Source organism: Plecotus auritus, assembly GCF_963455305.1.
Source record: "Plecotus auritus genome assembly, chromosome: 7".
Taxonomy (NCBI): domain Eukaryota; kingdom Metazoa; phylum Chordata; class Mammalia; order Chiroptera; family Vespertilionidae; genus Plecotus; species Plecotus auritus.
Genome location: NC_137774.1, coordinates 82,797,861 through 82,811,335, shown reverse-complemented (window position 1 = coordinate 82,811,335; position 13,475 = coordinate 82,797,861). Strand labels below are relative to the sequence as shown.

At 47.9% G+C, this 13,475-nt stretch overlaps 1 protein-coding gene across 1 annotated transcript in view; it reads left to right on the top strand.

The window, feature by feature from the left end:
• The window catches only part of MYH11 (myosin heavy chain 11), a 122,821-nt gene that overhangs the window by 43,870 nt on the left and 65,476 nt on the right, over positions 1-13,475 (top strand). The window contains exon 4 of the mRNA XM_080681648.1: positions 6,716-6,743. Within this exon, the coding sequence (XP_080537774.1) occupies positions 6,716-6,743 (28 nt within the window). The remainder of the gene's footprint in view (positions 1-6,715; positions 6,744-13,475) is intronic.

The following is a 13,475-nucleotide window of genomic DNA, read 5'->3' as shown; positions in this document are numbered from 1 at the left end:
ATTCTGATACATAGATGAACCTTGGGGACAGTATGCTAAGTAAAATAAGCCAGTCACAAAAGGACAATTATTGTATGACTAGAGGCCCGGTGCACAAAATTCGTGCACAGGGCAAGGGGGTGTCCCTCAGCCCAGCCTGCACCATCTCCAATCTGGGACCCCTTGAGGGATGTCCGACTAAACGGGCAGTTGGACACCCCTCTCACAATCCAGGACTCCTGGCTCCCAACTGCTCGCCTGCCTGCCTTCCTGATTGCCCCTAACCACTTCTGCCTGCCAGCCTGATCACCCCCTAACCACTCCCCTGCCAGCCTGATTGATGCATAACTGCTCCCCTGCCAACCTGTTTGACCCTAACTGCCCTCCCCTGCAGGCCTGGTCACTCCTAACTGCCCTCCCCTGCAGGCCCGGTCCCCCCCAACTGCTCTCCCCTGCAGGCCTGGGTCCCTCCTTCACCTGCCCTTCTCTGCAGGCCCAGTCACCCCCAACTTCCCTCCTCTGCTGGCCTGGTCACCCCTAACTTCCCTCCCCTGCAGGCTTGATCACCCCCAACTGCCCTCCCTTGCAGGCCTAGTCCCTCCCCTGCAGGCTTGATCACCCCCAACTTCCCTCCCTTGCAGGCCTAGTCCCTCCCCTGCTGGCCTGGTCACCCACAACTGCCCTTCTCTGCTGGCCTGATCACCCACAACTGCCCTCCCTTGCAGGCCTGGTTCTTCCCAACTGCCCTCTCCTGCTGGCCATCTTTTTGGTGGCCATCTTGTGTCCACATGGGGGCAGGATCTTTGACCACATAGGGGCAGCCATCTTGTGTGTTGGAATGATGGTCAATCTGCATATTACTCTTTTATTAGATAGGATAGAGGCCTGGTGCATGGGTGGGGGCCAGCTGGTTTGCCCTGAAGGGTGTCCTGGATCAGGGTGGGGGTTCCCTTGGGGCGTGGGGCGGCCTGGGCGAGGGGCCTGTGGTGGTTTGCAGGCCGGCCACGCCCCCTGGCGACCCAAGCAGAGGCCCTGGGATCTGGGATTTATTTATCTTCTACAATTGAAACTTTGTAGCATGGAGTGGAGCCAAGCCTTCTGCTCACTCCGTGGTGGCAGCCATTTCTGTTGGGATTTATGTATCTTCTATCATTGAAACTTTGTAGCCTTAAGCGGAGGCCTGGGCCCGCCAGGGTGTGCAGAAAGCTTGGCTTCCTCCATCACCGTGGGCAACCCTAGCCTCCTGCTCTCTCCAGCTCTGTTGCTGCCGCCATTTCTGTTGGGATTTATTTATCTTCTATAATTGAAAATTTGTAGCATTGAGTGGAGGCCTGGGCTGGCAAGGGCAGGCGGAAAGCTTGGCTTCCTCCATTGCCAGGGAAACCCAAGCCTCCCTCCTGCTGTCTGTGGCTGCAGCCATCTTGGTTGGGTTTATTTGCATATTCCCTCCTGATTGGCTGGTGGGCGTGGCTGGTGGATGTAGCAGAGGTACAGTCAATTTGCATATTACTCTTTTATTAGATAGGATTCCACTCATCTGAGATTCCTGGAGTATCAGATTCATAGAGACTGGAAGTGGAATGGTGGTTGCCAGGGGCTGAGGGAAGAAAGGGTGGGGAGTTAGTGTTTCATGGGTATAGAGTTTCAGTTTTGTAGGATGAAAAGAGCTCTGGAGATGGATGGTGGTGATGGCTGCACAACAGTGTGAATATGCTTACTAGTAATGCCACTGAATTGTACACTTGAAAATGGTCATAATGGTAAACTTTATGTCATGTGCATTTACCACAGTTTTTTTAAATTTACAAGAAGAAAGGCTGCCCTATGAGAATGGTAGGGTGTACAGGCAGAGTGGGGAGATGGGGGAGGAGGATCTGGGTCAAAAGTGATGGTTCTTAGACTGGGATTGGCCCTATTGTTGGGACAAGTCTACAGATTGGAGACCTGATAGTTGGGAGGCCAATCCTTCTATCCCAGAGGCCTCTTCATGCCCTGGTCTCCTTCTTCCCCCCCAAAGAGGTTAGCACAGCTGCTTCTCTGGCCTGGCCAATAGGCCTTACTCCTTCCTTTGGATGGTCCCTGCTGGTCTCCCTAAGCTGCCTTGTCCTCCAGTGCCTTCCCCAACCCCTCTGGCGCCTGGGCCCCTTGGGACCCATGTTCTATTTCCCATGCACTGTCCTGTTCTTGGCAAAGCAGAAAGAGCCCAGGCTCTGGCTCACAATGCTTCAAAAGCCAGGTCGGGCATGGAAGTGCCTGTGTGACTTTGGGCTGCCTAACCTCAGTTTCCTTAACCCAAAAACAGTCTGGAGCTAAGGCCACACAAGGGAAGTGCCTGACAATGTGTCTGGGCCATAGTAGGTGTTTATTAAATAATAAGTGTTGGGTTCAAATTCTGCCTCATCCACTTACTAGCTCTGTAATTGTGGGCAAGTTTTAAAGTTTCTCTGTGCCTCAGTTTCTTCATCTGTAATTTAGGAATAAGAAGTCTAGCTCATAGAATGTGTTTGTTTTGAATGAATTAATACAAGTAAATGCTTAAAACAATGTGTGGCACAGAAGAGGTGCTTAGTGTTAGATACTATTATGTGGTAGTTTCAGGAACTACCATAGTGTTGGATAGCTGGTAGATGCCATAAAAGTATTTGCTGAGTGAATGAATGAATGAGTCAATTTCTTGTGTGTGGATATTTGAGCTTCTGCTTCAAAAAACTCATGTCTTCTAGGTTTGGGGTTGGCTTTTTTCAGACTCGCAAAGCTACATTTTCTCTGTGTCAGGGTTTAGGACTTGGGGACTAGGGTTCTAGGAGCTGGGGGAAGTGGGGTACAGGATTGGATGCTTCTGTCTATGACAGGTTCATGGTCCCGTGGGGCAGAGACACAAGCAAAGGGAGGAAAGTGCAGGCGATATAGGACTATTGAGGTGGGGAATTGCCTCTGTCTTGGGGATGGGCAGGAAACAGCGGCAGCTCCAGAGCTTCTGGGAGGGCTGTGGAGGCAGCAGTGGATTATTTGAGGGGGCTAGTAGTGGGGGTCCTATTCCTCCTAGCAGTGTTGACTATGTGCAATAGTTTGGCAGTGCTGACAGAGACAGCCAAGGCACCCCCTGGCTCCATCACTGTGGGGAAGGCTTCTTAGAAGGGGTGTCATCTTTGAGACGGAGGGACCAGGAAGTAGCCAGGAAAAGAAGAGAAAGGCCTTCCGCAGAGGGAACAGCTTGAACAGAGAGGCATGGAATTGAGGTTCCGGGGTTGATCTAGGTGGGATTACTGGGCATTAAGAGTGAGGAAGCCTGGCCGGTGTTGCTCAGTGGTTGAGCATTGACCTATGAACTGGGAGGTCACTGTTCGATTCCCGGTCAGGGTGCATGACTGGTTTGATGGCTTGATTCCCAGGTTGCAGGCTCGATCCCCAGGAGGGGCCGTGCAGGAGGTAGCTGATCAATGGTTCTCTCTCATCATTGATGTTTCTATCTCTCTCTCCCTCTCCCTTCCTCTCTGAAATCAATAAAAATATATATATATAAAAAAGAGTGAGGGAGACCAAGGTGTAAATCTGGGAAAGCAGGCAGCAGCCAGTCATGGGAGGCCACAGACGACATGCTCAGGAGTTTGGGCCTTATCTAAGGGCACTGGGGAGCCTTGATTTTAAAAATAGCTATTTAACCTTCTGGCTTTCTGAGCAGCACCAGGGTGGTCGGCAAGAGCAAGCACCTTACAAAAGGCGGCAGAAAGGAAGCTAAGAAGAAAGTGGTTGATCCATTTCCTAAAAAAGATTGGTGTGATGTGAAAGCTATTGAAAGAACGCTAGTCACAAGAGCTCAAGGAAGCAAAATCGCATCTGAGGGTCTCAAGGGTCGTGTTTTTGAAGTGAGCTTAGCTGATCTGCAGGATGATGAAGCTGCCTTGGAAAATTCAAGCTCATTACTGAGGATGTTCAGGGCAAAAAGTGCTGACTGGTTTCCATAGCGTGGATCTTTCCCACAACAAAAATGTGCTCCACGGTTAAAAAAAAAAAAAAAAAAAAAAAAAAAAGGCAGACCGTGACTGAAGCTCATGGTGATGTCAAGACTAGTGATGGTCTCCTTAAAAATCAGTTCCATGAGGAAAGGCAGATGTCATGTGTGAGCTGCACACAGCGCCAACTCCAAGCACATGTGAGGGTGTCCCATGTGTGTGCACCTGCATGTGTTGACGTGGAGACGGGGTACATCGCTCCGCACTTCAGCTCCTGCCCTGGTTTTCCTGTCCATGCAGTTAGGGACCTAACGTAAAATCCTTATTTTATAGGGCTGCCTTTGAACACATTGCTTCAACATTCTAATAAAGGCTCATTTAACACCCCCCCTCAAAAAAAAAAAAGATTAGTGCTGGTTATTTACTTCATCTATTTTGTATTGGTTTTACTAAAAAAACACAACAATTAGATTTGGAAGACCTCTTATGCTTAGCATCAGCAGGTCCACCAAATCCAGAAGATGATGAAAATCATGACCCGAGAGGTGCAGACAAATGACTTGTGATTCCAGATCACACTGGAAAAGACAGAAAAGGCTTGCCAATCTATGATGCCTTCCTCAGAGAGGAAGGGAGAGGAGAGAGAGATAGAAACATCAGTGATGAGAGAGAGGCATTGATCAGTTGCCTCCTGCATGCCCCCTACTGGGGATCAAGCCTGCAACCCAAGCATGTGCCCTTGACTGGAATCGAACCCGGGACCCTTCAGTCTGCAGGCCGACGCTCTCTTCACTGAGCCAAACCAGCTAGGGCTCTAGGATGCCTTTGTTCGAAAAGTCAGTATGTTTGAATTGGGAGAATTCATGGAGCTTCACCATGAAGGTAGCGATTCTGGAAAAGCTACTAAGGATGAGGCAGGTGCTAAAAGTTGAATGAACTGATGGGTATGAGCCCCTAGTCCAAGGCTCTGTTTAAAAATCAGACATTTAATGGTGACAAATAAAAAATCCTATTTGCGATAAAACCCCCAGCTATTGAAGATAAAGTTTGCATACCAAAAATTCACCCAATTTAAGTGTGAAATTCAGTGATGTTTAGTAAATTGGCAGTTGTGTAAGCATCACCACAGTCCAGCTTGAGAACCCCAAAATGATCCTTCATGCCCATTTACAGTAACCTCACCCCACCCCCTGGCAACCACCAATCTGTTGTCTCGATGGATTTGCCTATTTTGGACATCTCATGTAAATGGAATCATATAATGTGTGGCCTTTTGCGTCTAACTTTTACTTAGCATATAACGTTTTTGAGGGTCATCCAGGTTGTAGCATGAATCAGTACTTCATTTTTTTATGGCCGAATAATATTCCGTTGCACGGCTATCCCACATTTTGTTTAGCTGGTCATCAGTTGATGGACATTTGGGCTGTTTCCCCTTTTAGCCTTTATGATAATGCTGCTGTGAACATTCGTGTGTAAGTCTTGTAAGGACAGATATTTGCAGGGCTCTAGGGTAGATTCCTAGAAATGGAATTCCTGAGTCATACGCTAAATTTATGTTCACGTTTTCAAGAAACATCCCAAGTGGGAGAGATTTGGAGGAGGATATCCCTAGATGGAGGGAGATGTTGGATCATGATGGGCTGATCATGATGGTGGGCCTGGAGCTGGAGAATGGACTGGAGAAATGCTTGCTGCTGTGGCAGTGCCCATCAGTGGATATGATGCTCTGGTTTCTCAATTATGGCTAACTGGCTGGTAATTAAAGGTGTTGGTAACCCTCCCCATGCCCATAGGGGAGGAAAAGGGCTCTAGAACCTGACTCCATCCCCTAAGGCCATGTTAAGAGGTGATCAGTAATGCCTGCTTAATCACAACAAATCTCACGATGCCCACTATATCTTCCCGAGTTCTCTGGTGGTGAGCAACAGGGACCGACTTGGCATCTTATCTAGGGAAGGGATTTATGGGAAAGTATTGGGGAGCTCACAGGTGGGATGGGAAGACTGGGGAGCCAGCTTCAGGAAATGACAGAAACTGCTCAGGCCCTGGGGGCAGAAGGTGAGGCCCCCTCAGGACTCTGTCGACCCACTTTGATCCCCTGTCCTAGATCCAGCTCGGAGAACCTGATTGGCATAGCCTGGGACCCGTTCTCACTTCTTGGCTGTGGGAGCTGGTGGGGCAGCCCCACCAGGACTGTACATGATGGCAGAGGCAGGACAGGAGACATGTCCCCTAAAGGAACACAGGATGGTCTTCCTGGAAGAAGAGGGAATGGATGCTGGATTTTCAAACCAAAAACTGTCTGCTACCCCACATTCCAGGTGAAGGAACTGAGGCATGGAGAGGTTACAAATATTTGCCCAGGGCCACAGAGCTGGAAAGTGGCCAAATGGACCCCGGTCTGTCTAAATTCAAAGTCTGTGTTCCGCCTGTGACCGAATCTGGACAACGTGGGTCTCCCAGGACCCGCCCCTCCTCTCCCCGCCCAGAGCTGGTGGAGCTGGGAAGGTCACTGTCTTCTGAACAAGCCAGACTCCAGCATCTTTCTGGGGCTGCATCCAGGACTTTGGGGTCTGGAGGAGAATCTAAAAGAGCCCTGCTGGCCTCTTGGCTTTGGTCTTGTCCCCTATGCCTTGGGCAATGAGCCCAGCTGGCCCCTTGTCACCCCTAGGGGGGCCAGTGTGCAAGAGCTCGTATTGGGGGTCTCAGGAGGCCCCACATCCAGACCCTTAGTTCAGAGCTACGTCTAACTCATGGGTGTCTTTTCTTTCTGTTCTCAGATCGAGAGGACCAGTCCATTCTATGCACGTAAGTGGAGCTGCGTTTTCTTCTGTTTTTCTGGCATCGAGATTCAGCATATTAAAGAAGAAGGCCCCTGAGGACAAGGCTCTTTGATTTGTTCACCATTCCAAGCGCCTCTCCTCACCGCATATCTCATTGGGAGTTGACGGCTCACTAAACGTTTGTTGAACAAGAGTTCTCGTTCTCAGTTGGGCACAACTACATTGTCAATGATACCTGGTGGTCTCCCCTTTTTAAACTAGCATTTATTGAGCACTTACTGTGTGCCAGGCCCTGAACTAAACATTTTACCTGCAGAATTGCCTCTAATTGCATGCCATCTCTGTTGGTGAGGAAGTCTTGGCTCTACAGCAGCGGTTCTCAACCTGTGGGTTGCGACCCACAGGTTGAGAACTGCTAGCAGGGTCACCCAAGACCATTGGAAACACAGATATTTACATTACGATTCATAACAGTAGCAAAATTACAGTTATGAAGTAGCAACAAAAATAATTTTATGGTTGGGGGTCACCACAACATGAGGAACTGTATTAAAGGGTCGCGGCATTAGAAAGGTTGAGAACCACTGGCTTATATGAAAGTATCGCTTTATAGTTTCACAATTAGCAACCATATCTGTGCCGCCATATTTGGTGTTTCATGTCATTGTTTCTTTGAGGACTTGGGAGTGGTCAGAAGATATTAACTAAACTTAGAATCGTTCAGCGAATCTTTACCATTCAGGAAAATGCCTCCTGTGGTGGGCAGGGTAATGGCCCCAAAGATCTCCCCATCCTAATCCCTAGAACCTGAGATGATGTCAGGTCACATGGCGTGGAGGGATGAAGGCTGCAGCTACCCTGTCCCTCTCCCCAAGGGGAGACTACAATTGGAGAAAATATAAAATAGATTTTATTTTACTATAGCCTTCTGAAAAAAATTTTTTAAATATATTTCTTATTAATTTTAGAGAGAATGGGAGGAGAGAGAGATAGAAACATCAATGATGAGAGAGAATCATTGATCGGCTGCCTCCTGCACGCCCCCTACTGGGGATCGAGCCTGCAACCCGGGCATGTGCCCTTGACCGGAATCGAACCCAGGACCCTTCAGTCTGCAGGCCAACGCTCTACCCACTGAGCCAAACTAGCTAGGGCAATCCATATGATATTGACGTGAACTACCACTAGCATGTTAACCTTCATTACCTGGTTACAGTTGTGTCCGCCAGCATTTTAACTTCATTTTCCTTCTGTGGTGTTATCCAAGGTAAGTGATATCTGCGAAAATTGTCATTTCACTCTTCAGTTATACAGGGTGGGGCAAAAATAGGCTTACAGTTGTTCGTATGGAAAATAATATAAGCATTAATAATAATACAAGAATAAGCTGTGATCCTCCTTGTACCCCAGCCTGTACATTTTCTGACAGGATGCTGCCTAAAACCATCTCAGGTGCCCCTGGTGTGGGTCCTGCTAGACCTCTGTCCCCAAATGTGGCTGCGCGTCAGTTCCTGGGCAACTGGCTCAGGAGAGGAATGGCCCAGATAAGGCCCAGGGACTCCTGACGCAGCAGTGTGGGTTGGGGCTGGGAAACCTGTGTTTTTATCTAGTGTCGTGGGCACTAGTGCAGCCGCTAGGCCAGCAGGTGAGCCGGCAGGAATGGAAACACTTATCATGGGTCATCTGCACAGAGCACGCTGACGGGATGGCCCAGTCTGAGCTGTGCACACCCCCCTGCTTTGGAGTGGAGAAGGGCTCGCTGGTGGGGCTCCGGAGGGGGCGTCAGGAAGTGCTCTCCTCCAGCAGAGGAGGGCGCGGAAGCCCAGCCCCTCCATGACCCATTTGGGAGCTCAGAAGGGGGTGAGGAACAGGGGCTGGAGGGCCCTGGAGATTTTGATGCATATTTTGCAATGAGAGTGTCTGGCTCATCCCCCAAATTTCTGACGCATCAGTGCAGACGTGTGGCAGAAAGATGCCTGTGGTTACCTGGTGCCTGCAGGGGCTCATGAGAGGTTTCCTGGTCTTGGTTTTTGGGGAGCCTGGGCTGGAGTGAGCCCACCCTGGGCCAGGTCCTCAGCATGTTAGCTGACTCTTTTGACTGAGGAAGTAAAGTGATGGAGGCATTTGGGTTCCTTTCACTCCTAAGTGATGCTGTAACAATACTTGGATGCCCTGAGCAAGGCAACGTGGGACCATTCCAATGATCCAGAGGCCACCTACATTCCTTGTCTAGTCGCTTCTGTCCATTCCAGCTCCAGGACAGGCCAGATTTTCATTCGGGAGGCAGCCAGGATGCTAGACCGGAAAACACAGAGTCCTGGACTCTGCTCTGCCATGTTTGCGTGCTGTGGCCTGCAAGAAGTACTTAGCACAGTACCTGATACCACACACACACACATTCTTCTAACCACTAACTGCTATTTAGCATTTCACAAAAAGGCAACAAATCATGTTATAAACAGAATTATTAACAGTATTAACAGATGCTAACAGTAACTGGCTTTATTTCTAGGCTTTTGCTGCTACAAGTTTCTCTGTGTGCTTAGAGTTGTGAGTGACAAGTGCTGATTAAGGTGCTAAGGCATCCTTTCTCATTGCGGTACGTGAAATCGGAGCCTGCTATCTGCTTTTCAAAAGTGCTCTTCCAGCTTTTTTCCTCAGATGTTCTTTACAGCCAGCTCCCAGGGTCAAAAGGACAGACTGAGGTGATACAAATCCATTTTGCACCAACCGGTGCCAGGCCGGTGGTGAAGTACATAAGTAAGAATTTCAGATGGTGATGGTTGCTATGAAGATAGTGAACTGCACTGAGAAAAGATTTTGACAATTTGTAAATATATTGTTGTTAAACAATTAAGGTAATTATCGATTCCAGGGAAAACCAAAAGTCAGGCAGGAGAGGAGTAATCACAGTGGACAAAGGGGCCCAAATGTGTGTAGCATTTTCATCATCTTTATAATGCAAACCCTGAGTACTGATCTAACTGGAAATACTATATGTGACCAAATCGTCTCCCTGGGGAAGAGGAGAGAGTTGAATGGGAGCTGAACTCTCCTCTTCCATGGAGAGAAATCAACATCTGATGCTTAACAATGATCCAGAGGCCACCTACATTCCTTGACTAGTCGCTCCTTCTTCCATCTTTAAAGCCAGCTTATAGCATCTTCAAATCTCTCTCTCTTTCTCTCTGGCCCTCCAACCATCCTCTTATAAAGATCCTTGTAATCACATTGGGTAACAAGGATAATCCAAGATAATCGCTCCATCTCCAGACCTTTCACTTAATCACAACTGCAAAATTTGGTTTGCCATGAAAGGTAACATATTCACATGTTCCTGGGATTAGGATGTGGGCATCTTTGGGGTGAGGCGGGGCATTATTTAGCCAACCTGAGAGCCCTTTGAACACCTGTGAGCCAGGCCCACGTGTGAGCCATGTGTCATCTGCCAAGGTACCCGGGTAGAAAAATGGCATTGCTCATCTGCATCTATAGAAAAAGGGCATTGCTCAACCAACATCTGTTGAGTGAATGAATTTAGTGCGGTGGCAGAGGGGGTAGGGCGGAATGTGCCTTACAGACAGCTTCCTAGCTGTGTGACTGCACAGGCTGATCATTTATTCGTTTCCTGGGCTATTGTCTGTCTCCATCCTCTGAGCTGAGTTTATGGACCCCAGGTTCTGCTTCCTCTAAAACAGTGCAGTCCAACAGGACTTTCTGAGATGATGGCTTCTGGGGACTTGAAATGTGACTACTGTGACCAAGGAACTGGGTTTTAGGATTTAATTTTAGTTATTTTAAGTAGCCACCTGTGGCTTGTGGCTCCTGCATTGGACAGTGTGGTTCTGAACTATTTCTCACCTCTGTCCACTCCTCAGATCCCACTACTTCTCCATAATTCATTTAACTTCTCTGAGCCTCAGTTTCCCCATTTATAAAATGGGTTTAGTAGGTGCTCCACTGGGCAGTTGTTATAGGGATGAAAGTTTGTTCATTTATGTAAGAGACTGAGAAGAATGCTACTGCCTCATGGTCAGCCCCAGTAAGGATCAGCTGCTATAACAGTGATCTCTATTAGCTCACTCTATTATCCTGTTATCCTTCCTATAACCCGTTCTCTGCCCTGCAGCATTGATTTCTTCCTTACTAGTTCTCAAGCCCCATTCCCCTAATGAAATGGTTTCCTGTACTTCTTAGAATAACATCAACATTTTTTACTTTGGCCTAGAAGTTTGTCTGATCCAGCCCAACCTTTCTTCCCTCATCACTTACTACCACCTTTTCCCTCCTGACTGGCCTGCTGCACTGGGCCCCTTTCTGTCCCCACATGTGCCCAGCATTTTCCTACCATGGGCCTTTGTCCTTGCTGTTCCCTCTGCTGGGTGCTCCCTTCCCTCGGATCTTCCCTACTGGACTCCTTTGCATCTTTCAGGGTTCAGCTCCTCCTCTGGCTGTGCCATCACCAGCTGCACCTTCACCTCTGTCTCTCCCATTACCTTGATAAAGTGATAATAGCCACCTCAAATTATCTTGATTATTCTTGATTATGTATTCATTTCCTTGGCTATTGTTTGTCTCCTTCCTGGAATGTACACTCATCATGGATGGGGACACTCCCTCATCCCCCAGCACACTGCCCCACACATAGCTGATGCTCAGTAATAAGTAGACATTAACCATTAGGAAAAGGGAAATCCCCAAGCCATTCAACTTTTATTGGAAAGTGCATCCAGCCATCCCTGAACACCAACAGTTGAGCTATCCTTATTACATTTCATTTGGGCCATTGCTAAAATCAGCCAGCGTGACGAGGATCTACAAGTTGATAGCAGGGTATAAGCTTTTAGAAGTTATCAGTGGTCAAGATAAGCCAGGTTGGGACTAACAATTTGCTGTAGGTGATTATGTAGTTAAGAAACTGAAAATTAAGCGAATGTAGTTTTTAGTTCTATTTGGTCTAGCATGTAATTCATCCAGTGTGAACAAATCGGAGGCCCTGGGTGAGGGGCTAGTACATGGAGGGGCCCCGGGTTGAGTGTTCAAGGGGTAACTGTGTGTGTGTGTGCAAGGGGGTGGATTAAGAGAGAGGGAGGGTGGGGGCACATGAGACCAGAGAGAGGTGTGTGGGGTCTTCTGGGGTCTTCTAGGTCCTGAGGTCGAGGTTGAGCTTTAATCTAAAATGGACAGGAAAGAGCTGAAAGAGTTCAGCCAGGGCTCAACAAACTCTGGCCAGTGGGCCACATTTGGCCCTTGTCTGTATTTTTGTAAATAAAGTTTTATTGGAACTTTATATCATGACCATTTGTTTTGTGCTACAAAGGCAGAGCTGAGTAGCTGGGACTGAGAATGTACGATATGCAAAGCCTAAAATATTTAGTATTTGGCCCTTTACAGAAATGGTTTGCTGGCACCTGGCTTAAATCGTGGGAAAATATGATATAGTTTACATTTTAATGATAGTATGAATTGATTGTTGAAAGTAATGATACAAACAGAACATACAAGCATTAGAGAAAAATAGTTATAAAAGTAATAATAGCTAACATTTTTGTGTACCTGACTTGATTCTTTAATGTTTTTTGTTTGTTTGTTTGTTGAAATATATTTTTATTGATTTTAGAGAGGAAGGGAGAGGGAGAGAGAGAGAGAGAAACATCATTGATGAGAGAGGATCATTGATTGGCTGCCTTCTGCATGCCCCCGCCCCTGACTGGGGATCGAGCTTGAAACCCGGGCATGTACCCTTGACCGGAATCGAACCCAGGACCCTTCAGGCTGCAGACTGACACTATCCACTGAGCCAAACCAGCTAGGGCAGTTCTTTAATGTTTTATATATTCACTTATTTAATCTTCCAAATAATCGTAAGTGCTTTTATTATGCCCATTTTATAGATAAGTTTCCTTATCTATGAAATGGACATGGGAGTAGTTTAATGACTTGCCCAAGGTCACACAGATAACTGGCAGGACAGAGACTTAAACTCAGGCAGTCAGGTCCTGGAGGTCATTGTGCTATTTTGCCTATTGATGCTGCAAGGGAAGGAGGTATTTCTTATGCCTGGGGAAGCTGGAGGCAGTATTCAGAATGGAGGCAGTGCTTCACTGGGCTTTGCAGCGTATGTAGGAGTTGGATAGCACAAATGCCAGAGGAACTTGCCATCTGCAGGACGGGAATCACATGAGGACCAGGGACTGAACAGCTCTGAGATTCAGAGACCATTTGGCTTTACTACCAAGCACAGACCACAAGCTGAAATGGACTTGGACATGGGAGCCACGACCAGCTATCTGATTTATAAAGTTGTGCAATATAAAAGTGCAGTGCCCCTTGTTTAAAAATTATTCAGAATTTCTAGATGGCAATAAGAGCATTAACTCAAGCACAGGGCCCTCCTCAGGGGGATCCCCGTGGGACTGCACAGGGTGCACACTCATGAAGCCTGCCCTGCACAGGGCTGAGGGGTTAGCAGCCGCCGGGTAGCTCCTTCCAGCCGCGGGGGTTGGACTGATCCAAAGGACTTGGCAGTGGGGTAGTTACAAGGCCGCAGGCTGTAGATAGTCATGAATCCAGGTCTTCCTCCAGGATTGGGGGGGGGGTGGGTCTGGGCTCCAAGTCTCCTATGAAATAAGATAGAGGTTTAGGGTGTTCAGACCAGGAAGGTATTTTCACCCCCAGAGTTCAGGGGTCAGAAAAGCAAAGAGTAATGTTTCTAAAGCAGCCCTGAGCACATCAATCTTCAGACACCCCTGAGCCT